The sequence below is a fragment of the Mirounga angustirostris genome, unplaced genomic scaffold, assembly GCF_029215605.1.
Source record: "Mirounga angustirostris isolate CCGP_5_RB_7025 unplaced genomic scaffold, mMirAng1.0.hap1 SCAF_15, whole genome shotgun sequence".
Taxonomy (NCBI): domain Eukaryota; kingdom Metazoa; phylum Chordata; class Mammalia; order Carnivora; family Phocidae; genus Mirounga; species Mirounga angustirostris.
The window spans coordinates 88,301,060-88,326,775 of record NW_026991723.1 but is presented as its reverse complement, the minus strand read 5'-3'; the positions used below and the strand labels follow the sequence as shown (position 1 = coordinate 88,326,775).

At 54.2% G+C, this 25,716-nt stretch overlaps 1 protein-coding gene across 2 annotated transcripts in view; it reads right to left on the bottom strand.

Moving 5' to 3' along the window:
* Positions 1 to 11,198: 11,198 nt before the first annotated feature.
* Positions 11,199 to 25,716, bottom strand: part of ASS1 (argininosuccinate synthase 1) — a 51,269-nt gene continuing 36,751 nt past the window's right edge. For both annotated transcript variants that reach the window (XM_064580121.1, XM_045883346.3), the window contains 4 exons: positions 21,603 to 21,734; positions 16,797 to 16,953; positions 12,965 to 13,030; positions 11,199 to 11,498 (listed from right to left, as the gene is read on the bottom strand). In XM_064580121.1, coding sequence (XP_064436191.1) covers positions 11,453 to 11,498; positions 12,965 to 13,030; positions 16,797 to 16,953; positions 21,603 to 21,734 — 401 coding nt within the window. In that variant the 3' untranslated portion in view covers positions 11,199 to 11,452. The remainder of the gene's footprint in view (positions 11,499 to 12,964; positions 13,031 to 16,796; positions 16,954 to 21,602; positions 21,735 to 25,716) is intronic.

Sequence of the window (25,716 nt, the reverse complement as noted above, 5' to 3'; positions counted from 1 at the left end):
CGGCTGGGAGCCGCCACCTCATGCACCCAGAAGAGTCTGCTCAGGGAACATCAGCCCTCCCGGCAGGTCCTCTTTCTGATTCACATTCCCTCCAGTCTGCCCAGTGGTGGCTAAGGACATAGATCTTTCTCGAAGCTCCTTCTCATGGGGAAAGTTCCCCTCCTTGTCGGTTGGTTCCCACTTCCTGGTGTTTCCCAGGACCAGAGAAGGGGAGCAGGGAGCGGGCCCAGTAGACCTGGTTACGGGCGCCCCGGCCTTAGCTGCCTCCTTTCTCCCACAGGACAGGGACCATACAAAGGCTCATGTCACTGACCACTGCGATCGAGTGACCATATTGCAGGGGTGGTGAGGAGGGATGGGGATGCATGTGTCGTCTTCTTGTCTTCCTCTGAGGCTGGGCTCTGACCCGCCACTCCTGCCGGGCACCCTTTTATCCCTGGCCCCTCTCTGCATCTATAGCCCCGGGACTCAGGGCTGCCACTGCTCCCTGGCTTTATGGGCTCGCCCGGAACGCCCGCTTCCCAGCGATCTGGCCTGGGACACAGATAAAGCCGCCTTTCAGAGTTCCCCCTCAGGCCGCTGCAGGGGGCCTGGGGAGGAGCGCAGGGGTCCTCAGCGCCGGCACACAAAGCTGCCTTGTTGGGAGGACTCAGAAGGAGCAGGGCCCCCACTCCCTGGTGAGACCCTTCCCCTCGGGGGCCATCCAGGGTACATGGGGCCTGCTGCTCCCAGGAGCAGGGCCATCAGCCTCACTGAGCCCCAGACACACGAGGGTGGGGGGTGTTGTGGGGTCTGGATCCTTGAGAGCTGAACTCCTGGGTTTGGGAATGCCTTGGCTGCCTCTTGACCTGGCTCTTCTCGGCCACCTGAGACAACCATGGCTCCCCAATGCTCTTAAAATAAGCCCAAGGCCCATGAGGCTCCCCATGACCTCCCTAGACCCTCTGTGTCTCTCCTCTCTCTCCTGAGCCCACTCAATCCCCTTGGTTCCTCAAACCTTGGGTCTTAACCATGCTGTGCCCTCTGCCTGGAATGCCCTTACCTGCACTTTTCACACAGCTCCCCCTGCTGGGTCCCTTCGGAGGCCTCCCTGACTCCCCTATCTAAATGACTCCCCACCTCGGACCTGTTTACTCCCCCACCATGTGCTCTCTGGTACATGGGGGAGCTTGTGTGTCCTTCCCCTCTGTGTCCCCAGCACCCAGAGCAGGGTGGGATACACAGGACATCTATAATGAATAACCACGGAATGAATGAAGCATCCCTGTTTCCCTAGGGCGAGTCATCTAGCAAGAGGAAGGAGCTGTTAGGTAATCTCTCACCCACAACTATAGAGTGTCTCCCTTGGGCCACTCCAACCCCAAGAATGGGGGAGCCATACCCCTACCTCTGTCTTATCACCCACCTCCTATCCTCTGAGTGGTGCCGAAGGGCTGGGGGCTGCCTCCGTCGGGGCCACGGCCCTGGACATCTGTCTTCATGAACAGGCCCAGTAGGGGCAGAGCAAGGCCCCAGGGAAGATCAGCGGAGACCAACAGGAGCTGGAGGCCGGACCTGTGTGCGGGGAATGTGGACATAAATAAATGATCGCACCAGGGATAAACAGCTGGGCTGTGGGAAGTGAGGTGGGGGGCAGAGTGCACACAGGGATTTCTCAAACCTCAGGCAGGAGTTGGGTCAGCCGGGGTCCCAGATGGAAAGGCCTCCTGTTCCCAGCCGCTTCATTACCGTCTTAACTGAGTGGCCGGCTGGGTCCCTGTTAGCCCCAGTGGGGGTGGCTAGTGTCACGATTAGTCACAATTGGAGCCCCCGACCCCCAGGGCCAGGGTGTGGGGGAGGGGCTGGGCGAGGGAGCCCTGCAGGGGCAGGAGGTTTGCTGGCGGGATTGTGAGGACCACTAATAATGGGACAGTTCTCATTTGCTGAAGAGTTACAGGTGCCTGGCTTGGTTTAAGCTCTGTAGGTGCATAATTTGTTCCTCGGGACAGCCCTATAAGATAAGTACTGTCTTGGGCCCATTTTACAGATGAGCAAGTTGAGACTCAGAGAGGTCTGCCTGAGTTCTTGCAACGGCTGTGCAGGGAGCCCTCAAAGGCCCAGGAAGCTCTGACTATCTTCCCCAAGGAGGCTGGCCAGTGGGGGCCGAGTCTGCACAATCCTGATGAAATACGCAGCACTCCACCGGGCCGAACTCCCACAGAGCCTGGATGGGTAATGAGGGAGCATCGGGGAGCCTGTATATCAAGCCTCCCCATCCATGGATGCAGTTATAGCCTCCATCTCTCCAGGCCTGCGGTTTCCAAATATCAGAGGCATCAGCATCAACCAGGTAGCCTGTTAAAACAGGGGGATGTTTGGGCCCCCGATTCAGAGGCCAGACTTGGGAATCTGCCTGTTTTCCAAAAAACATCCCTTTCCTTGCAGCAAGTACTACTCTGCCATTTCCAAAGCCACAGAGGAAATCCCTCCCAGAGTCCTTTCCTATTGGTATACCCGAACCCATATGCCAGAACCCGGACAGGTGGGCCGGAGTCATGTCTAAAGCCTTATGGCTTGGCCCTACTGAGATCTCCAGGCTGTCACCAGCAGGGACCCCTGGAGCTTCATGAGGGGCTTTTGCAGCCTCATGAGCTGTATAAAGGACATTTGAAAAGAAAGGGAACCTGGGAGTTGTTAAAATCCTCTTTGTTTTACATGTGGGGGAACTAAAGGCCCAGAAGGTTCAGGCGCCTGCCTAAGGTCACACAGCAAATCAGTGGTGGAGTCAGTTTAGCAAATTTCCATGACGTCAAGCTGCCTGGGGTAACAGGTGTCTGGGATTCCACTGTTCGAGGGTCAGTACTTACTGCCAAGTTCCTGGAGGCACACATGAAGCCATTTAAATAAAGAGCTTTGTGTTAGCTGGGCTGATGTACCCCAGGGCCTGGCAAGGGGCCTGGCATATAGCGGCTGCTCAGTGAAGTTTTGAAATGGGCACTGAACATCCTCCACCGTGGGCAAGATAGGTGCAGCCCTTGCTCACAGCCTGTCACCTCCATGTGAGCCAGGATAAGGAAGACTGAGCAGGGGTCCCAGTTCTCTAGGGGACGAGGCTGATTCTCTTCCTCCTCATCCCACTATGCTAAGACCTCAGTCTTACTAATCCAAGTCCAGATAGGTGATGAAATGAGTAAAGCTGGCTGAGTGTGAGGCATTAAGGAATGGTGGGGACTGTGGCCAACCTTCCCGGCATTTGAAATCCAGTGTTTTCAAGATGCATTGAGCCAGCCAATAGAAAAACCCCAACATACCTAAGGGCCAAGTATGGTCTATGGCCATGAGTTTGCCATGGCCAGCATCCATTGTACTGGATGAGGAGTCTGAAGACCAGAATTTACTTCTGGGGCCATCTTCTGAGTGTGTGACCTTGGACAGATCACTGATTCAGTCTCCCCACCTGTGCTCTGGAGGATGGGTCAGGTTCACCTCCGAGGCTTTGTGCCAGGAAGTTGCTGGAAGACCAGAATGGACACGGGCATGCAGTGAGGCTGCTGTGGCTTTAAAAGGGCCCCAGCGGCAGCAGAGAGCCGTGGGCCACCTGCGGAGCCCTCCACAGCTGGGAAGATTAGTCTTTTCCACAAGACAACACCCATTACCATGTTCCAATAGCCATCACTTCCGCTAGGAGAGCCACAGATGAGATATCGATTGTGCTGACCCCAGGCGAGCCCTTTCCCCAGCCTGAGAGGCGTGCAGATCAGCTCTGTGTCTGGGCCTTGGCTGCCAGGCCCGGCCACTCCTCCCTGTAGCTGCCTGGGGCCTCGAGAGCCAGATGAGGCTGACGGCGGCCGCCCCAGGTGGGCTCTGAGCCTTTAGTCCATGTGCTCGTTGTTGTTAGGAAGGGCAGTTGGGGAGACGGAGGGTTTCGCAGGAGCGGAGGTGTGCACGTGGGAAAGGAGGGTCTGCCTGGAGCCTCCGAGATGACGGCTGGCTGGGGAATGGAGAGAAGTGGGGAGCGGGGCTGCAGTCGCAGGGGGTGAGGGGACACAATCTGATGCCAGCATTTGGGCCAGGAGTGCAAGCTTTGGGGCAGGACGCGACACGATCTCAACCTCACCTTTGTCACTTGAGACTTTGGCCTCCGTCCCAGGAAGCCCGGCCTGCTGGCAGCTTCTCACATCTGCTCCTCCTTCTCCCACAATGCAGGCACCGGAGCACTTGAAATGGAAAGGGGGACACCCCTGGACTCGCGCCCCAGGGGCAGGCCACCCTAGCACGTCGCCCCCACCGAGGCCCGAGGCCACGCACATCGCCCATGCGCGAGCTAAATATCTCAGGAGAAATCAACTAGAGCAGAGGCAGGTGCAGCCTCCTTCTTTCCTTCATTCTCTCATTCACTCATTCAGGGAATCCCGCAGGGCAGGAACCAGACACAGCCCAGAGCTCTCAACAGGCAAGCCAGCGGCCCTCAGGGGTCCCTGCCATCAGCACTGTGACCGGGCGGCCTCGGTGGCTTTGAGCTTTGTCCACTTTCCCATGTGCCCAACGTGCCTCCATGAATTTTTAAAAAAGAAGCAAGGTGTCTTTTTTGTCCCCCCAACCCTATGATTTCTAAGAGTCTCACGGTGGCACCAGGGAGCCTTCTGGGCACTGGAAATGTTCCCCATCTTCATCTGACTGGTGCTTACACAGGTGGATACACCTCATCAAGCTGTCCACTGAACACGTACTGTGCGTGTGCGTGCGTGGATGTGCATTAGCGTGTGTGTTGTGTCTCAACAAAAACCAAACCCGTCTTCTGCCTTCGAACAGGAATGCTTTGCTTCTTCTAAGAGCAGGGGGGCCTGGCAGGTGGGCCTGGCTGGCTGGCCGGTGGCTTGGATCTCTCCTTGTTTCCCTGGCCCCACAAGGTGAACGGGGTCTGGGGTCCTTGCTCAAGACTGAGGCCCAGGATCCCAGCACCAGACCTCTCAGGATCCCGTAGATGAGAAACCCTCCTTCACCCAGCCAGGACCTAGAGGAAGGAGAACGGGTGGATTTAGAAACAGTAATAAAATAACAACTAAGCTGGGCTGGGAGAATTCATTCATTTAACATAGTTTCATTGAGAACCTCTTATCTGTGAAATCCTGGGCTGGGTGCCAGGTGCTAGAACGATGGGCACAGTGCTCAGACTTGCACACCCTGCTCTCAGGGAGCCTACAGTCTGCAAGGTAGATGGAACCAATCCCAGGAATGAATGTCCAGGGCTGCGCATTTAGGGAGAGCTGGAGGATGTGCCCCTCCACCTCGAAGGATAAGATAGTGGCATTTGTCAGGGTCCAGGGCTCATCTGCTCAGAGCCAGTGGCCGCTGACAAGTAAAATGCAAAAAGTCAAATTGTCGCAGGCCAAACACATCAAGAGAGGGCCTTTTCCCTTGCAGGCATGCTACATGGGCTGACAACCAGGGTTGGAAACCAGGAGCCCGGACACCCACGGTTGCTGCATCATGAAGTGCCCCTGCGGGGCGGGCACTGTGATTATCTTGGTTTGTAGCTGAGGCCACTGAAGCCAATGAGAAATACTAAGGAGGTCACCCCAGGTCACTGGTTAGGAAGTGGCAGAGGCAAGATTCAAACTCACGTCTGAGTTCTCCTTCCCCCTCCTTTTCTCACCATGATTGTGAAGCTCCCATGGTGTAAAGAAGGAGGAGAAAGGGCCTTTTGAACTGCCCACCCAGGGTGCACATAAAGGGCAGTTTTTATTTGCAGTGACCAGCTTCCACGATGCTGCCCCACCTCTTGTGTGGATCAGGGATGGAGACGAAGCTCTGTCCCAACAGCCCACTGTGTGCCCCCGGGGGTCCTCTAATATCCCCGGGAGAAAGGACCCATTATGATCCCATCCTACAGATGGAGAAACCAAAGCTCAGGAGGGTGAAGTACTTACCCAAGTTCTTGAGGAGCCAGAGGAGTAGCCAGGATTTAGTATGGGTAGCCCATGTCTGGCACCTGAACTTCCCCCATGGCCCCATCCCACCTGCCTCATCCACAGCTGCCTCATGAGAGTCCTTTGCTCCACTCTGGCTCGATGCCGTCCTTGCCCGCCAGAGGCTGTTTCCAGCCAGCGCCTTCCTGGACCATGCTCTTCCCCATCCTTTCTTTAACACTGGCCATCTTTCCTCCGTGCGTTAAAAACATTATTTGTTTTTTTTTTTTAAGATTTTATTTATTCATTTGAGAGAGAGAGAGAGAGAGAGAGATAAGCAAGGGGAGAGGCAGAGGGAGAGGGAGAAGCAGACTCCCCACTGAGTGAGGAGCCCGACGCAGGGCTCAATCCCACAACCCTGAGATCATGACCTGAGCTGAAACCAAGAGTTGGACGCTTAACCGACTGAGCCACCCAGATGCCCCTTGAATTTCCTGACTTGAGAGCTAAGAATATGCCTAGGGAAAGATTGCCAATGTTGGCAATGACCTGATTCAGACATACCTGGACTGCTGTGGTGGTCTGGGGGCAATTTCATGGAGCCTATAGCCAGGGGGTGAGGGAATCTTGGGTCTCCCAAGGATGACATCTACCCTGAGAGAAGCAGACTCAGTCCCAATGAGCTAACCCCTGCAACAAGGTCTGTATCTGGAGGACAAGGTGGTTCTTGTGAGAACTGGGGGCTGTTGGTTGAAACCGTCAGCAAACAGACCACTTGGCCACACCTGCATGCCCAGATGTGGCAGAGCTGTGTTATGGGAAATGCTAAGAGTCTAACATCTCAGTGTCCAAGCCACCCTACACTAGATCCCTGAGGTGGTGGTATCCTCCCACTCCTCAGTGGAGTTTGGGTCCATGGTCGTGAGAGCAGGGGCAGTGTCATGACAAGGTTGCAGGTAGTAGCTGGAATGAAGTAACAGGAGTGACAGGAGGTGAGTGAAAGCAGGACCTGGGCTGTGGGATGAGGACTGGATTGGAATGGATCTGGAATGTGTAAGCACCATTCCCTGTACTTTTAGAGCAGGGTTGGGCCCTGAACTGGGGGGAGGGGAATCTGTGTTTCTGAAGTTCCTTGGATGTGGCTTCTGAGCTAATGAAGACTGGGTAGATATTCACTCATTCAACAAATATTTACTGAGCACTGTTATGGACCAGGCATGGTTTCAGCAGCTGGGACACAGCTCTGAATAAGACAGACCTGATCTCTGCCCATGTGGAGCTCCCCGTCCTGGTGGGAGAGACACACAACAATGCCCAGCATCTAATAAAAAATTATTAGGCACACAAAGCAAATCGATGCATAACAGGTCAGGTGGTGATACATGATATGGAGCAGAGAAAGGCAGGGTAAAGCGTATAGCAAGTGCCAGGTCGGGGCTCTATAACTAAGCGAGCCTTGTGGTTGTCTCAGGGAGGAGGCTCCAGGCAGAGCTGGTCTGTTTGGGGAACAGCAAGTAAGAGAGTGCGCTGGACAGAATGGGAGGGAGAGTGAAGGGAGGTGAGGAAGGGAGCTAGGAAGGAGCCAGATCATGAAGGGAATCACAGGCCATAGTAAATGTATCAATGATCTGTTTCTGCATAATAAATAATCCGGTGCAATAGAACTGAATGCAATAGAACCAAACTTTACTCGTTGTAATGAGCCTAGAGGTTGTGGTTCTGGATGATTCTTCGGCTGGTCTTGTGTGGGATCATTCAGACAGCTGCTGTCATCTTACGGCTTGACCCATGCAGTCACACTTCTGTGTCTGGTAGTTGGTGCTGGCTGTAGGAAGGACTTTGGATTTTATGCTGAGATGGGAACCATGGTGGAGACAGCAAGGATGAGAAACGATGTGATGTACGTAAACTGAGAGGAAAAACTGCCCCAAATGTTCCAAATTTGATAAAAATCCACAGGTTCGAGTTCAATGAGCCCCAATAGAATAAACATAAGAAAACCATAACAACACATAATCAAGTTGCTGAAAATCAGCAATAAAGAGAAAGTCTTAAAAGCAGGCAGAAAAAAGAGACATTACAAAGCAAGGGACAAACAATGATATGTTTTCAGTTACATTGATCAAGAAAACACAAGGACACAAATTACCAAGGTAATTACTGAAAGAGGAACATCACTATCAATCCGAATACATTAAAAAGATAATTAGGAGCCTTTCCAGTGGTGATGACCTCCCCATGAGAACATGCCCCTCTCGAAGGACCTCCTCCACCCGTCCCGGGCAGAGGATAGAGGAAACACAAGATGGAGCACCTGGTAAAGAGCCCCAACTCCTACTCATGGACGTGAAGTGCCCAGGATGCTCCACTGTCCTTTGCCAGCCTACAGGAGGAAAAGGAAGGCTTCCAGAAGGATTCTCTTTCAGACAGAGGCAGCGCTAAAAGCACCCTGAATCAAGATAAGTGGGAAACTATCCCAATAAACACATTTTGGAGGAAAAAAAAGAAAAAAGATCATAAGGAAATATCATGAAGGGCTTTATGCCCATCAAATTGGCAGCCTAAATGAAATGGGTAAATTCCTCCAAAGACACAAACTACCCAAAGTGACCCAAGAGGAAATGGACAACATGAATGACCCTATGTGAATCAAAGAAACTGAATTTATACTTTATTTTTTTAAAGATTTTATTTATTTATTTGAGAGAGAGACAGCACAAGCAGGGGGAGGGGCAGGCAGAGGGACAGGGAGAAGGAGACTCCTCGCTGAGCAGGGAGCCAGACGCCCTGCTCGATCCCAGGACCCTGGGATCATGACCTGAGCCCAAGGCAGACACTTAACAGACCGAGCCACCCAAGTGCCCCTTTAAAAGCTTTCCACCAAGAAAATTCCAGGCCCAGATGGCTTCACTGGTCAATTCTATCAAACATTGAAGAAAGAAACATTGCCAATCCTATATGAGGATAAATACAAAACATTCTTTTCTTATTTTTAATCGTTTAAAAATATTTGGCAATCCAAAGCAAAAGTAATAGCAACGTGCTGTGGGGTTTTGAAAAAAGTAATACCTACGACAACAAGAGCACAAAGGGAAATGTTCTAAGGTTGTTGTAAGATTCTCGTATACACATGAGGTGGTGTGGTATTAGTTGAAGGTAGACTGGGGTAAGCCAAAGGTAAACCCTAGAGAATCCACCAAAAAGGCAATAAAAGTATAGCTAATAAACCAACCACCCAAAATACTCAAATTCAACAAAGGGCAGGAAAACAATTTAGATGTGGAAAAACTAAATCTACGAATGGGAAAAAGTTGAGTAACTTCGTTTCCCCCCCCCCCCCACTATAGCAGAATATTATGTAGCTGTTGTGTTCGAGAAGAGATTTAATGATGTAGGGAACCATTCATGATCTAGTGTTAACATTTTAAAGCACAGTGCAACATCTGCTTTTAAAATACTTTAACCCAAAGAACTTTGCAAAAATATTCATAAGCATAGAAAAATATGACCAGAAAGAAATACACCAAGTATAAGCAATGTTTGTAACTGGGATGCTAAGCTGATGGCTGATCATTCTCGCCATAAAATTTTATTTATTTTTTTAGTAGGATGCAGCCTATCATGATGATTAAGGACATAAACAACGCTTTGGGGGTCAGCCAGGCCAGGATTTGGTTCTTGGCTGTCTTCTTGCTAGCTGAGTGACCTTTGGCAAATCAATTTCTCTGCATCTGTTGTCTCCTCTGCAAAATGGAAATGGAAGTGTTTACCTCACAGTGTTGTTTTGGAGATCAAGTGAGATAATGTGAATAAAGTGTACAGCAAAGTGTTTGGCAAAATTAATATTGAATAATTCATTTATAACTTCTATCATCAGAGAAAAATACGTTTCAAGACAAAACTTGTTTGGAAAGAAACCCTCATTGACAAAGGCAGTGGAGTGTTCAGAACCAGGGCAGGGCACAGAGTAACCAGCATTCAAGTTTTCCCAGGAAAGATGCTTCTGGTTGCAAGTATCAGGAACTCCCTCATCAGGCTTAAGCCCTAAATGACAACTGGTTAGGAGAACCCCAGGTGTCTTACAGAATCCGGATTGAGAAATGCCGCTGTTAATGCTACCAGCACCCGGGTGCCTGATTGGCTCAGTTGGTTGTCTGACTCTTGATCTCAGTTCAGGTCTTGATCTTGGAACCTGAGTTCAGGCCCTGCATTGGGCTCTGCAATGGGCATGGAGTCTCCTTAAAAAAAACAAAACAAGGGCGCCTGGGTGGCTCAGTTGGTTAAGCGACTGCCTTCGGCTCAGGTCATGATCCTGGAGTCCCTGGATCGAGTCCCGCATCGGGCTCCCTGCTCGGCGGGGGGTCTGCTTCTCCCTCTGACCCTCCTCCCTCTCATGCTCCGTGTCTCTCATTCTCTCTGTCTCAAATAAATAAGTAAAATCTTAAAAACAACAACAACAACAACAACAACAAAAACAAAAAAACCCACAAAACACGCCATCAGCACCACGGTTCCTACCAGGATGGGCACTGGGATTCTAGACCTAAAACCCACTCTTTCCCCCTTCCTCCTGCCTCTTTCTTCTCTCTCTGCTTTCCGCGCGACGGGGCATCCTACCTGGCCCAAGTGTACCTGTCCTCGCTTCTGGCTATTTGTACCCGCCCAGTTCCTGGGAGTGAGATTCTGATTGGTCCAGCTTAGGTCAGGTGTCCAGTCATGACCCAATGAACTCCGACTGAGGGGGCGGAGTCACGGTGCAGACATGGCCGCTTTGGGTTGGTGGAGGAGCAGTAGCGGGAACCTTGTAGGCCAAGTGGCCTCCCCCAAGAGTGTCCGCTGAAGTTTTGTGCCTGTCCTTTTCTGTTCTCTGCCAGGCTTTTCTTCTTACTGGGGGCTCCTCCTCCTCCACAATTTAGGGTACTTAAGGCTACTGTGCTGTGGTGGGGGAGCCTCGTGTGGTCGGTCATGGCCGCCATTCCCAGTTCTCTGTGGGCAATGGTAGGACAGCGCTCCTGCATGTCACCCAAACTCTCCTTGGTTCCCCTGTGACACGGCACGGGGCCACAGTCGGTGACAAAAAGCCAGGCCGACCCAGGGGGGCATATCTGGATTCCCCGGTTTTCGCTGGGGGAGAGAGCCTCCGATCCTTCCAGAGAAACAGGTTCCTGGGCAAAAGGTGGCTTTGGCAGCGCTTAAGTCAGAAAACACCAAGGTTGGACTAAGAAGAGCATGACTCACACACACACACACACACACACACACACACACGCGCGTGCGTGCACGCGCCCCCCCAACACCCTCTCTGCAGAAATAAAGAAACAGAAGACTCATGTATCTTTTTTTAATTGTCATTTTACATCTCCCCACTGCAGCTGCCTCCACCCTTCCCTCCAATGACCACTCCGGCAGGCTACAGGGGAGCAGGGAACAAAGCTGGGGCCTGGTACCCCCACCAGGCTGCCAGCCTGGGAGAACAAGTCACAATTACAAATTATCACAACAATTAGCGCCTGTACTTGGGAGATGGGCAAATGAGGAGGCCCAGCTCCTCATTGTCAGCCTGTCTATTTGGCAGTGACCTTGCTCTGGAGGCGATGATATTCCTTCAGCCTGTAAACCAGATTGAAAACAAAGAAAAATGTGAATTAACAATAACAACATGCACTCCATTCAATTAATTCAGGCAGAACCCGGGTGGCGGGGGCAGCTGTTAGTTAAGATGTGTGTGAAGTTGTCTTTTTTCTCCCCCTCTGTTCCCGGTCCTGCCCTGGCCCCTCCTGCCCTCCAATCAGGATAATGTAATTAATTTATCTTTGGGGGAAAACATTGCTTGGCATTGTTGAAGACAAAGCATTTAACTGGCAATGGGAGAAATGAAGAGGCCATTATGAAAACCCGATGTGATTGGAGCCATTTAAAAGGGTTTATAGTCATAAAATACAGAGGGCGAAGGAGGCGGGAGGGGGGGATGTGGACATGATTGTTGGAGTGGAGAGCACCCCAGGAAGGTCAGCCGGATTCAGCGTCTCTCCCAGTCTCTCGGCTCCAGGGACAAGAGCCTGGCGTTGGGAGAAAATGGTGGCTCTGTGCCCAGGACATGTGTCAGGGAGACAAGAGAGATTCGTGCCTCCTTCCCAATGCCAAGCCGGGAGAGAAGGAAGCTGGTGACGCAGAACTGGGAGTTGGACAGACACACCTTCTGGACTTAGGTCCACAGCTTCCTAGCTGTGTGACTGTGGATGGCTTACTTAACCACTCTGGGCCTGTTCCTGGAGTTGCAAATTTGTGTTAAGAATGCAATGGGGACGACCCAGAAGAGTGCCTGGAAGAGCGTATGGTAGCTGCTGGTAATAAATGACCCTGCTTGCCTTTGTGCGTGCCCCTCCCCTCCCTGGGCTACACCCGGGCTGAGCCTGTGAGCTCTTCCTGCAGGCCAGGGTCTGGGCTGAGTGCTTGATTTCCTGGGACTCATGCAAACTTATGCCACACCTGTGAGGTGGCTATGGTCAATATCCCCATTTGTGTTCCCAGGGATCCAGAAGGGATCGGAGGACCATCCTGCAGAGCCAGGATCTGAACCCAAGTCTGAGTGGCTTCAGTTGATGCATGCTATCCCACTAGGCCATGGGCATCCACGTGGCTAGGATGGTTTCCAGCCAGACCTGCAGCTCAGGTATGGTGACAGGTAGGCAGCAGGTGCTTTTTGGCCTGGTGACTTTCTGAGGTTCCTTTCTACCTCTGGGCCATTTGCCTTTCTAACCTGCCCAGGCAAGGGACTCCTAGTGGAGTCCTTCTTGCAGCTGGAGAGGGTGGGAGTGAGTGAGGCAAAGGGTAGGACCCAGAAACAGGGGACCCAAGCACCCAGGGCCCTGTGTGGCTTCCGGCTATGCCTTCTGCCCCTTTGAGAATAGGAGCAGGCTGGGCCCAAAGCAGGCACTGAAGATGTTGTGGGCAGAGGGACGGGAAGATGGGGCTTCTCTAGGACAGGCCAGCGGTCGGAGCAGCTGAGGTCCCATCAGAGCCTGCTGCCCACACCTGGGGGGTCCGAAGACCCATCAGGGCCCAGAGCTGCTCACCTGAGGGAGTTGATATTGATGAACCCAGTGGCATCGACTGGCTCATAATCACCCTGCACGTTCATGCTGCAAAGAGAGTGAAAGACTGTCAGCACGCCTCCAGGCCTCACTTCCGACGTCGGGGCTCTCTGGGGCTAGGGACGACAGCTCAGGCTTGCAGGTAGCCGGGTTGGCCCACACTTTGGCTTCTTATTGTGTTTCTGTCCAATTCAGGAGCCCTACTATGGGCCAGGCACCGTGTCCAGGGCCAGATAGCAGGAGTCTCAGCCCTGCTATGGGAATGGGACAGGTAGGGTCCTGGCTCGGCCAGCGCCAGCCGGCGAAGTCCTCCGATGAACCAGAGAACTGCGTTTGTAAGCCGAGGACACATCCGTGAGCCAGCTCTGCCCTCAGGGCTGGGGGGGTGGGGGTGGGGGGGGCTCTGAGAGAAATCTCCAGCAACAGCTGATGGCATCCAGTGGCCCGAAGGCCCGGGAGGCCATGGGGTGCACCCGGGACAGCCTTGGACCCGTGACAGCGCCCCCGAAGCTCTCAGCGCCCCCGGCACTGAGATCCATCCACAAACCTGGCACCTGCCCCACGCCGGCTGGCCCCGAGAAGGGCCTGCTCAGCCGCCACTGTTATAAACGTTTCCCCCATCCACAGTTGTCATCTTCCAGATTCGACAGCCTTCATCTTCTGGGCTGTTTTCACTTGGCTATTCTTCGAGGAACCCTTCCCAACCACAGTCCTCCCAGCCGGGGCTACAGCCGAGCTCTGCCACCCCGCCCCGCCGCAGAGCTTAGGGTACCCGTTTCCGCTCGGTGAGCTTCAGGCTTTCACTTGTCAAATGGGCCTCTCAGTGTTATCACTGACTCCACGGGAACTGATGCGGCTGCCACACCATGACTCGTGTCATTCATTCACTCATTCATTTATTCAGGCATTTATTAGGCACCTATGGTCTGCAGGTGCTGGGGAAATAGGAGCAAGAAGGGAACAGGGCCCAGGGTACATGGGTGGGGCAGCAGACGTCAGCAATCAATCACCCATCTGCCTTAATCATGGCTGGGATAAGCTCTTTGAGGACAAGTTCAGGGCATTGTGGTCTCAGATCTGGCTCTGCACGGCCACCCTCCAAGCCTCTGGCGGGGAGGGGGTCCCTTCTCTGTTTCTCATGTGTCCTACTCTGAATCAGCCCCTTGTCCTCCTGTCTCCAGAACTCCAGCCTCAGGACAAAGCAGTCTCAAGGTTCTCGATGACAAGGAGGCGGCCTGTCCCCTCAGGAGCCTTCTCCGGAGAGGTGAGATTGGGGAGGAGGAGGGCAGAGGGGAATCTGCTATTTTTCTTCCCCCCCTGAGACCCTAAGGCTGTGCCTCTGGCTGGCTCTTTGTGGACTGTGGACTTTTGACAACAACAAGTAGGGTGTCTGTGCTCAGCTGTCCTGCAACTTGTTCAGGACCGTGGGCTCTGTTGCCCTACCCCCACCATGCCCCAGCCCTGACCTTCATGGGCCCAGGAAGCTGCACATGAACTCCCACACTCCCACCCCTTCTTTCCTCCTCCCCACCTCCGCTGGCCCCTCTAGGTCTCAGGTGGCGCAAGCCACCAGGAGCAGACCAGCAAGTCCCCTGTAAGGGGGAAGATGTCGGACCTCGGAAAGGCTGCCTCTTGGCACCCCTCACTGGGCAGAGAAAAAGCTGGACCAAACTAAAGCATCAGGCTCTGCAGCTCCCTTTTACAGACCTTGTTCTGGATGAGAAAGCTTACCCCGCCCCACACAAATCAAATCCTGGAACACGCTGCCACTGTCTGAACACCCGTCCCCTTTGGAAGGACCCCTGTGCTCCACTCAGGGAGAAGCCAGGGCTCAGGGCCCCTTCCAGCTCCCCTCCACGTGCATCTGCCTTTTCATCACCACTTCGCACGTGTCAAAACAAACTTTCCTGCTCCCCTCCCAGGACGCCGCAGCAGCCCCGGTAAAGAGAGGCCCACGTCCGGGGACACACTTGTCCCGCGCTCGAGGCTGCAGAAGAGTTCCCAGAGGTGTTTCTCGGGAGCTGAAAAACCTCTTTTTAAAATTGTGGTTTGGGGTGGTGGTGGGGGGGGTGGTGGAAAAAGAGTTTACAATGATTTTTTTTTTTTGTACCTCCCCTGACGGTCTACAGAAAACCTCTGTGCTTTTATTTTTGTTCATTCGAGTGGCTCTGACCTGCTCTATAATTACGTTACTTTCTACCTACTGTGCCACGGCATTTCCAGTTCTGCTACCACTCACGGCTTCCTCGCTGGTCCCTGTGAGGCTGTCACTCAAGGGCTTTCAAGTCAGCAATGTAGAAATCAAAAAGAAAGGGGAAATGGTCGGAGACACAGTGAGAATAAATGCGCCTGCTTTTCTCTCTTTTTTTCCTTCCCCTTTTTACTTTCTTCATTTAATCTCCCTGAGTGAGGCTGTAAGGTTTAATGAAGGGTTGGGCAGATTATTAGAGGCTGCTGATTCGGAGGGGGAGGGAAGAAAGAGCCAGAGAGAGAAAGAGAGAAGATAATTTGACATTTACCCCGACTGATCTAAACTGATTCGGTTATATTTATGGCTTATAAAGTGTTTAGAAAGATGGAAGGGGGGAGAAGCTCAACGCGGCGAGGAGACGGGAAAGAGGGAAATAATATTGACCGCCAAACAAAACTCGCACGCTAATTCCCAACAGGCCTCCGCCGGGGCTAAGCTGGGCCTGGGACTTGAGTCAGGTGGGGCTGTCGGTCCCCACCTCTTGTGTGGCCAAGTGACCTCCAAAGGGGATGCCTTGATCCTCCATGGAGGCCACAGTCTCATGCACAAGTTTAGGTGCAGCTCAAGAGTCAAGGCTGCCTCTGACCCACCCGCCAGGGAGCGGCGGCCTGTCCCGGGGCCGTGGCAGCACCCTCGGCGTGGCCTCAACACCCCTCCCTGTCTCCCGCCCCGGCTCACTCTGACCCTCCCCTCCCCGGCCAGTTTCCTCCTGGCCTCGGAAAACCTCGAGATGTCTGCCACTCCGCCTTGTCTTCCACCCACTTCCTCCTCAATTCTAGTCTCTTGTGTCCAAGGGCTGAACGGATACTCTCCTGGTCTGTCTCCAAGATGGCTCACCCTCAAAGTGTCTGAGCCCAGATGTAGGATCTTCCTTCAAGAATCCCCTCAATTCAAGAATCGCCACCCACGTGTGCCCAGCTGCTCATGCCAGGCAATTCTATACCTCTTCATCTCCCTCCACATCCAAGCCCTTTCCATTCTTAACGTCTTAACCATTTGTCAAATCCTTCTGTTCCTCTCAATCCCACCTCACCCAAATCTATTCTCCAGAGCAGCCAGAAGGACCCTCGAAAGAAAAAGGTCTGATGGCTCCTTCCCTTTAAGATCTGGCTCTGGGACCCTCACGCTCTGGCCCCTGGCTCCCGGTGTTCTTGTAGTGCCTGGAATGTTCTGGACTCTTCCAAGGCCCAGAACCTCTGCCCGTGACTGTGTCCCTGGAAACTTCGCTGCTCCCTCTCCACCTGGTTAGCTCCTGTCCTTTGGAGGCCAGCTCAAAGGTGACTTCCTCAGGGAAGTTTCTCCATACCCATTACTATACCCAGCCAGACTATCCTGCACCTCCTCACAGCCCGACACTTGCCTAAGTCTACGTTCAGGTGATCATTTGATTGGTGCCTTTGGAAGGTCCACAGGGGTAGAGGTAGCGTCGGTTCTCTTCACGACTATCTCCTCCCCCCTGCCCCATACATGCTTAGGCGCATCTTTGTTGAGAAAGCTGGTCAGAAGGGACAGTGGCCATGAGGGTCTGCTCCCCGGCCGAGGGGCCAGTGTGGGGGCACCTACCTCACCAGCTCCTCGTTGTAGAGGGACAGCGGGGACTCCCGGCCGAGGATGTACACCTGGCCCTTGAAGACAGACACCTGTACTTTCCCTTCCACGCGCTCCTGGGACTTGGCGATGCAGTGGCGGACAAATTCACACTCTGGGCTGTGCCAGAAACCTGTAGGGAGGAAACAGTGAGGGCGCTAGGGAGGCCCACTGTGCTGGGGCCTAGGATTGGGAGTATAGGGAGGGAACCCCGAGCCGCAGTCCATCATGGCAGACCTTGGGGGAGGGTCTTGCATCAGCTGCCTCAAGGAGCCCGCGTCCCTGTGCTGTGATCTTGCAGGTCTCTTGTGGGTAGGGAGGGGCCCTCCCTGCCCTAGCAAACAGTCACCTCCCAAGGATCAAGAGGAGGGGAGCTAACCCTCTGCCTCATGCCAGATATTCAGTGCAATGGGCCAGGCCCTGGGAACACTGCCGGGAAGGGACGCTGTCCCTTGCCCACAGGGAGCTCAGTCTCCTGAGGATGGCAGACAGCTGTGGGGCAGGAGACCTCAGGTAAGACTCAGACAAGTGTGAGCCTGGGCTGAGCGACAGGAGCACCCAGCAGGGGCAGCTGGGTAGTGGCTCGGAGTCAGAAAGACCATGTGCTTGTGGCCTTCACCACTCTGTGCCTCTGATTCCCCATCTACTGAGTGGGAATGACACAGTACCCCCTCCCAGGACCAGTGGGCTTATTGCGTATGGAGGCCCCGGGTGTCCACAGGCTGGCGTCCCGGCCAGGAGCCAGGAAGAGGCCCCCGTCCCCCCCTCATCTCAGACATCAGTAAACTGTCTACATGCTGCTAATATTTTCCTATGCAAATATTTGTATGTATGAAGCACAGGCTAAGCTCTTTGAATCGTCAGAAACAGCCTGTGAGAAACTCTCTTCACCTCTCTCTTTTCTGAGTGAGCAAGTAAGGCTCGGGGAAGTTGAGGTTTCTCCAAGATCACACACAGGCTGCAGTGAGGGGCCTGGGGCCGGACCTACGGTAGGACAGCTCTGCCTCATATGATAATCTGGGAGTTTTCCTGTCTGTGGATGGAACATCCATCAGTATACGAGGTGCCTGGGAAATGTGCTACCCACCCCTCTTCAACCCCACTCTGTCCCCCAAAGGCCTCAGGCCAGGGAAGGCTGTGTGCTCAGTTCCCAGGCTGCCCCGGGGCTAGTACCTCGGCACCAACAGGCTCAGATGTGCAGACAGCCATCTCCTCTCTAGTCTCTGTGGAGGGCAGGCGGGCTGTGGCCAGGGTTGGGGGAGGGACAGCTCAAGGGGTAGGGTTTCCCTGAAACGGAGCCGGGAAGGTGAGCCCACCTGGGCAGCTGTGGGGCCAGATGGTGCGCGATCTCCTGCCCTGATAAAGGGCCAGGTCAGCCCCGGGTCTGTGGCTTTTGTTGGAGGCTGGGCCTCCAGGGGCACCTGCTGAGGCTCTCCGTGGGAAAGGGGAGCAGGCCTTCTCTGGGATAGGGTCCAGTGGCTTGCAGAGGTCAGGGAGGGCTGGGCAGGGAGAGAAGAGACTGGGCCACCCTCCGGCCACCTGTCATTTGGGTTTGCATCCTGCTCCACACTGACAGGCAACATACCCGCTTTGTACCTGAGTTCCTCACTTGCACAATGAGATATTATCACTCTCCAGGGGGGTGTATGGATTCCCTGATGGGATGCAGGCCGAGCACTAAGCATTTTAAATTCGAGATCTGAATATGGCCTCCACCAGCCCTCCCTGTACACAGGGAGACAGGCACCCAGAGAGGTATCCCCAGCCACAGTGAGATCCTGAAAAGTGTTCCTGACCCCCACGGGAGGGGACACTGATGCCCCCCTCCCCACCCCCCACCGGCCATGCCTCAGTGGCTTGGCCCTCTTGCTAAGTCAGGATAATTAGACCATTAAGCTCTCAGGCTGGAAGACAGGGAGGAGATGGAGCCAGAGATTGGGGCGGGGGCAGAAACCCACGTGGGAGCACCTGGCCTGCGCTTTATCTCAGGATCTCCTACCTCCCCCGCATGGGGATCTTGCACTCAGATTTCTTTTCCCAGCAGACCCAGCCTGGGGCGAGGGACAGTGAGCCTGGCGTGCTGCATGGGTATCTCAGGTCTGGGGCTGGGCCACGCACTATGCTAATCGGGACGACAGCCCCCTGTATGAGCTGGGCATCTTACCCGTTCTCCTGCTGAAGAAACAGGCGAGGGAGAGGAGGTGAGCTCTGTGCCCTAAAGGAGAGGGAGGGGTCCCGAAGCTGGGGTCCTGTCAGGATGCCCTTGTGGGCTGGGTCCCACAGGGAAACTTGGGGATGGGGTGAGGAGAGGATGATGGACAGGGCATCTAGCAGTGGGGCTGAGGTAGAAGGGCTTCCTTGTGCCTCAGTCTCCCTATCTGTGTTTCTGAGGAAGCCCTGTATCACAGCAGTGTGGCAGGAAGAGACCTGGCCTGGTGCCCTTTATTTTACAGGAGGGGAAACTGAGGCTCAGGGTAAACAGACCTACTCAAGGTCATAAACCCAGCCGGAGGCAAGGCCCCAGGTCCCTGACTCTATCTTCGGAAACCACGCCAGGCATTTGTAGTTTATCGATCCACGCTGAAATTGCATTCTTCTGTGCTCTAGATGCTTTACAAGTGTTTATGTAATTAGTCGTCATTATGTGACACGTACATTTATGATCCCCACCCTTCAGATGAGGAAACCGAGGCACAGGGAGGTTCAGTAACTTGCTTAAACCGCTCTGTAATGTTCATGTCTCCCTAACATGAGAAATCACATCAAAGAGCCCCGCCGAGTTGCTGCCCGAGGCCAAGGTGACATCTACAGGGGCCTGATGACATCAGGGGCACCTGGGAAGGCGAGTGTCAATAATCCTTTGAAACCTCCTAATCACTGTACTTCATTTGGGGATTTGGAGGGCTCGGTGAGTTAAGAGAATAAGGATTCCACCCCAGCAGTCAGGTGTAGAGGCCCTGAGCCTGCGGGCCAAGCTGTGCCCCAGACACCGAGGGACCCCTTGATCTCCCTTTCCTAAGGGCCCCAGCCCACCTTCCCGCCCACCCTGGATCCGCTGGAGTGGCCGAGCACTTGGCCTCTGAAGCCGGCCTGTCCTGGGCTCAAAGACCCCACTCATCAGCCGTGAAAGCTTGTTCTGTGTCCTGGCCTGCCTGGGGCTCAGTTTCTTCACCTTGGTGCAGCTAAGATTAGGTAATACCCTCGACTGCCCAGCTCAGGCTCCTGCAGCAAGAGAGGTGGAGGCCCCTCTATCGTGGGAGGGGAGGGCAGCTGGCGGCCTGCCCCAACTCGGCCTCCCTAGAGGAGCCTCTGAGCTAGCAGCCCGGGCCAGGTGCTCTCCCCTATGGGCCTGCCAGGCTTAATGACTCTCCTACTCTGTAACCAGAATCCACCTTTCTGCTGAAACCCCGCTGAGCAAGAGAGCCTGCAGGAGACAATGGTATTTAAACACCTGTCTGTACCTGGGGGGGGGGGAGGGGGGGATCCCAGCTTCAAAGCTGCCAGATACAATGGGAGGGAGAAATCACACAGCCAATAACCACCGAGTCCCCTTGAAATCCCGAGTTGAGTTACAGTGATTTGGAGCTTTCAAAGGGAATAAAACCTCTGAGGGGAGGAGGAGGGGATGAGGCAAGGGCAGTGGAGGCTTATCCCAGGTACGGATTATTAATATGCACTTTGCCGGGTCCCCCTGATGTCCAGGCCCCCGCAGTTGTCAACCCCGCCTAGGGCGGCAGCCTGTCCCCGACCACAGCTCAGAGGGACCGTTTGATGTACCTTCTCACGTTATAGAGCAGGGTCAGCAAACATTTTCAGGAAAGGGCCAGTTAGTAAATATTTTAGGCTCTGCAGGTCATGTGCTCTCTCTCACAGATGACTCAACCCTGCCCTGGCACTCGGAAGTGACCACAGACAACATGTAAGCCAGTGCATGTGGCCGTGCCCGAATGCCATTTATGGGCACTGGAATTTGAATTTCCTAGAATTCTCAGGGGATGTGAAATAGTATTAATAAGCAGTTTTTTTTTTCCCCCAACCATTTCAAAAATGTGTAAAAAACTAGGCTTCACTCATGGGCTGAACAGAATCGGGCCATGGGCTGGATCTGGGGACCCCTGTTACACGGTGTGAGGGATGGGATTGCAGTCAGGAGGCCTGGATTCCAGCTCTGTGACAGATAAGGCACCGAGTCTCACCTGGAACGTGGCCCCCCGCCCGCCCCCCATACCATGTGCTAATGTCATCCCGTGCACGGGCTCCCTCTGGCTCAGGCAATGCCCAGGCCTGAGGCCAAGTTCTTGGTCAGGGCAGAATTTCCCTTGCTTGTGGCAGCTCCAGGTTCTGCCCGGTCACAGCCCAGCCTGGGGTCAAACCCAGCTAGGCTACTTCCGGTTGTGTAACTTTGTACAAGGTCCTTCTGCCCTGAGACTCTGTTTCCTCATCTGTAAGAGGAGCTGGCTGCACCTCTCCTTGGGACGCTGGGAGGAGCCCCCGGGATGGCTCGTGTCCCCACCTGGCACGTGCTGGGTAGAAGCCGGCCACCCTAGGGATGACACTACCGAAGTTGTGCAAATCCCAGGTGCGGAGGCAGCTGGCCATCTTGGGGGGTCCCTCAACACCCCGTGAACAAGGCAGGTGTCGGCACCCCCCACCCCCTCGCTTTGTCCCCTGCCCTCGCTCGACCCCCGTCACCCTGCCTCTTTCAGGCCCTCCTGAGGATGGTGGTGGGTGGGGCAGGACTGGAGGAGGGCGCTGTTTGCTTCGGGAGGGGGGTCTACGCACCCGTGTACACCAGCTCAGCGAATTTCAGGCCCAGGCCCTGTTTGATTTTGCGCACTTCGCGATCCATGGTGAAGGCCTCGATGTCTAAATGAGCGTGGTAAAGGATCGTCCCTGCTGGGGTCTCGTAGATACCTAGCCATTTTTCCAGGCAGGGGGAAAACGAGAAAAAAGAGAGAAACGCATGAAACCCAAACTGTCAGCAAATGACAAAAAAAAAAAATAATAATAATAATGACTCGTCTGACAGGAGACAAGCCGGTCGGACCCATTCACTCCCAGCTTGTTGCAAAATGCGCCTGTCATTATGCTCATGCTGGGGCCACGACAGTCCACTCTGCGGCTTGTGGAGAAAATGTCTGGATGCCCCCCTTTGAAGAGGCCCTCAGACGTTGGAAAATGACAGGGTTTCGGAGCGGCTCCCCCCTCCTTCCCAACGCGTGCCCACCGGCCCACGGCTGAAAACCTGTAATTAAACCAACTACGGTGGAGCCCAGGGCCCCAAATATCCCTTCCTCCCTTCCACTGGGAAGCCAGGGGAGGGGACAGCTGTGCACACACTTGCACACATGTGTGCACACACGCATGCCACCTTCAGCCTGAGGCTCCCTCGCCGGCCACGTCTCTGCACATACAGCCTGATCTCTGGGGCGGTGTTGGGCTTGGCGGTCTCCCGCACCGACCCCACGTGCAGGTGGGGAAACCGAGCCCGGGAGCAGACAGAACGTGCCCAGTGTGGAGCTGGGACCTGGATCGAGGCGCAGAGTCCCTGACTGGTGCTATCTGCTGCCCCGTGGGTCAGCTGGCGATGGGGCCCAAAACCAGAAGGTCGTGGGAAGGTGGCCTTGCTCGAGCCCCCTCCCGATGACCTCAGGCCCCGTGTCTCCACCTCCTAAACAACCTGCTTGGAGCCGAGGGTCTCCAAAGTGACACCGGGGGGACTGCCCCTGAGCTGAGCATGGTCCTGGCTGGGAGGGAGGTCCGATTAGGAGTCCCACACTGGATTTGAGGACAGGAGGCCCCAGGAGGCAGGACTGCCCATGCGCACGCGGCATGTCCAGGGAGCACGCTGAGCTGACCACAGGCACACCTGCCCTGGGGAAGCAGCAAGAACAGACCCCCTCCCACCAACGCGACTCTGAAAGCTTCCTTTCTTCCCACCACGTAACGTTACAGCGTTGAGGGGGCACATTTAAAGGGATCCCGAACATTTACCACCGTCCTTCCACACTGGCTGCTTTAAAAATCAGAAAGGATCTGTGCGCCCGTGTTCTTGGCAGCACTATTCACAACAGCCGAAAGGCAGAGGCCACCACAATGCCCGTCGCCGGCTGAAGGGATAAACAAAATGTGGCATATACACACGGTATAATATTATTCGGCCTTGAAGAGGGAGGGATTCTCGACACCTGCTACAGCGAGGATGTACCTGGAGAACAGAGAGCGGATGTGGGATGGTGGGTGTGGGGGGCGGGGAAGAGGGGGCAGAGGGAGGTTGTTGTTTGGGGGGCGGGCTACAGGGGGGCTCTCAGTTGGGGAAGACAGAATTCCGGAGGTGGATGGGGATGATGGCTGCACAACAGTGTGAACGTTCTTTACTGCTCCTCAGCTGTCAGCTTCAAAATGGTTAAAACGGTAAATGTCATGTAGGTTTCTCCACAACTTAAAAAATATTTTTAACCACCCGCCTCCCCCCGACCCCCCAAAATCAAAAAGGAGACTGTTTTCGAACTTGGAGTCCAAAGGCACCACAGGCGTGGCTGAGGGTGCCGTCACTAGTCATCAACGTCCCCCTCTAAAGAACCTTCTAGACTTCGATCTTTCATTCTGGGAATCGGAAAAATGTCAGCTGCCAGGAGAGGCCCTTTCAGACCATTGGTGCCTGGTTCTTCTAATTTTGAGCTGCAAACCCATTATTCAGTCTTTGGCAAAAGCCCAGCATATAGAAGAGAGAGCCCAGACCCCGCTGGGGGGAGCAGAGGCCCCTCTGCAGACCCCAGGCTCCACCAAGAAGTCCTTAAAATGCCAGTGTGGCCCAACATTACTTTTACAGATGGGCAGACTGAAGCCCCGGGAAGGAAGTGACTTGCCCAAGGTCAATGGGAGCAGCATCTGGATCTCCCTTCTCTGCTCCAGATTGCTCCTCAGGTCCTTTGGCAAAGCGATCCTGTGCTTACCAGGGCATGGAAAGGAATGCAAATCTGGGGAGCCGTGGCTGTGGCCAAGGAAGAAAAGCCTGGGCTCTCACCCTGGCTCTGAGGTGTTCCCAAGCAAAAAAGAGCCTCTCTGGGAGGTGAGTCTCTTATTGCAGCCCCCTGATATCCTGGTCTCGGGGGTGTGGGGGGGGACATACTTGTCAAAGCCCCACCTGGAGACCAGATGCTGATATAATTACAACGTGCCACGAAAGAGCCTGTCCCATTTCACTAGTGTGGCTCTTGGGCAATTCTGCCGTCCTGATCCAGTTGTGACCTTCTGGGAGCAAATGGCCTCCCCAGCAGGAAAAACACCAATGTCCCAAGTTCATGCACCAGCCCCAAGCCCTGGAGCCCTGGAGTCCCAGGGTGATGTTCAGGCCCCGCTCGGCCTCCTTGTCTCTCTTGCAAACAGTTCAAACAGGCTCGACCATCCGTTTCTACCGAGCGGCTGGGAGCCCCAAACCAGAAAGGCTGTTGGAGGCGGAGATGGATGGATGGCTGAGAAAAGCCAAGAGCATGAAAACGGGGAGTCATGGAAAACCTGCAAAAACTCAGCACAGAAGTCAGGGCTCCTCCTGGGGGAGCAGTAAGGGGCCACAAACAAGTGGCTTCTGATGGCCCCAGTCCACGGAGGAAGGCCCAGTGGTTCAGCCATCTGTTTACAAAGACGTTTGCAGAACATTTAGAAATGTCTGCCTCCAGCACGGCAGACGTGACCATCATGTTAGAGAGCCAGTTTCAACTCTCCTAGAAACTTCATCGCCGGGAGTGCAGGAATTCCCCAGAGCTACCTAAAGCAAGACACACGGACAGAAACTTACTGGTCTTTCACCCTGGCACATACTAAGAGCTTGCTATTTAGCGAATTGGAGACAGGCCTTCTAATGATTAGTTTTGCTACATTTCGGAAAAACCCCGAAGCTTTCCAAGGCTCTCCGTATATTGGCACAGACAGTCTCCGAGAGTGGAGCCCTCCTGCTTTCGGCTCCCGGGGAATCTGACCCCTTGCTTTTCTGTCTTCAGTTGGGCCAGGCATGGGGCACAGTCCAAGCTGTATTTGCAGGGCTGAGGCTGGGGACCAGAAGTCTCACGGAACAGACACCTTCACAGAGTTCCCAGCTCAGCTTTGCTGTGTGACCTTGGCCTACCTCAGTCACCTTCTGAGCCCTAGGCAAAGTGCTCTTCATTCTCACTTCCACGGAGACCTGCCTGGATGGTAAATACCTGGACACACTGTCACCCCCCCATGTGGTGGGCATGCTGATGGCTTTGGCTCTTTAGAAGATTGGAGCTAGCTCCACAGCATCACTTCCCAGCAGCCCAGAGAAGGAACAACAATGGTTGTGTGCAGAGTGCCAGGAGGACCCTATACTTTCCAGCCAGCAAGAGCCACGACCTGCCCAAGGGCCACCCGCTGCTGGCCCACGCTAGCAGATCCCCAGGAAAGGAGCAGGGAGCGTCTACTGGGCAGAGCTGCCCGCCCCTGAGCACTCAGAACCAGCCTCATGGCCACCAACCCTCCCAGACGGCCGCAGGAGGCGCCGAGGGCTAGAAGAAAAGCCACAGCCCCCGAACACACTGCACAATTAATGTTCCTGCTCCTTTTCTTAGGTGTTCAAGTTAATTGTGACTGATCAAAAATCTGTTTTCAGGTCGCTGCTATCGTGTGTGTGTGTGTGTGTGTGTGCGCATGTGAGCATTTGAAAGATCCCCCCTCTCCTCCCCGCAAGGGTAGGGGGTACAGATGATTTCTGTGTATTCCTTCTGGGAAAAAAAAAAATGACTTAAAAAAAAAAAAACAGTGACAGAAACCTGATGCTAAAAGACTATGGATTTGGGGCTTTTGACAGTCGGCATACAAACCACCGCGCAAAAAGGAGGAGGAGATGACAGGTGAGTCTCACTGTCGCGGTGGAAGA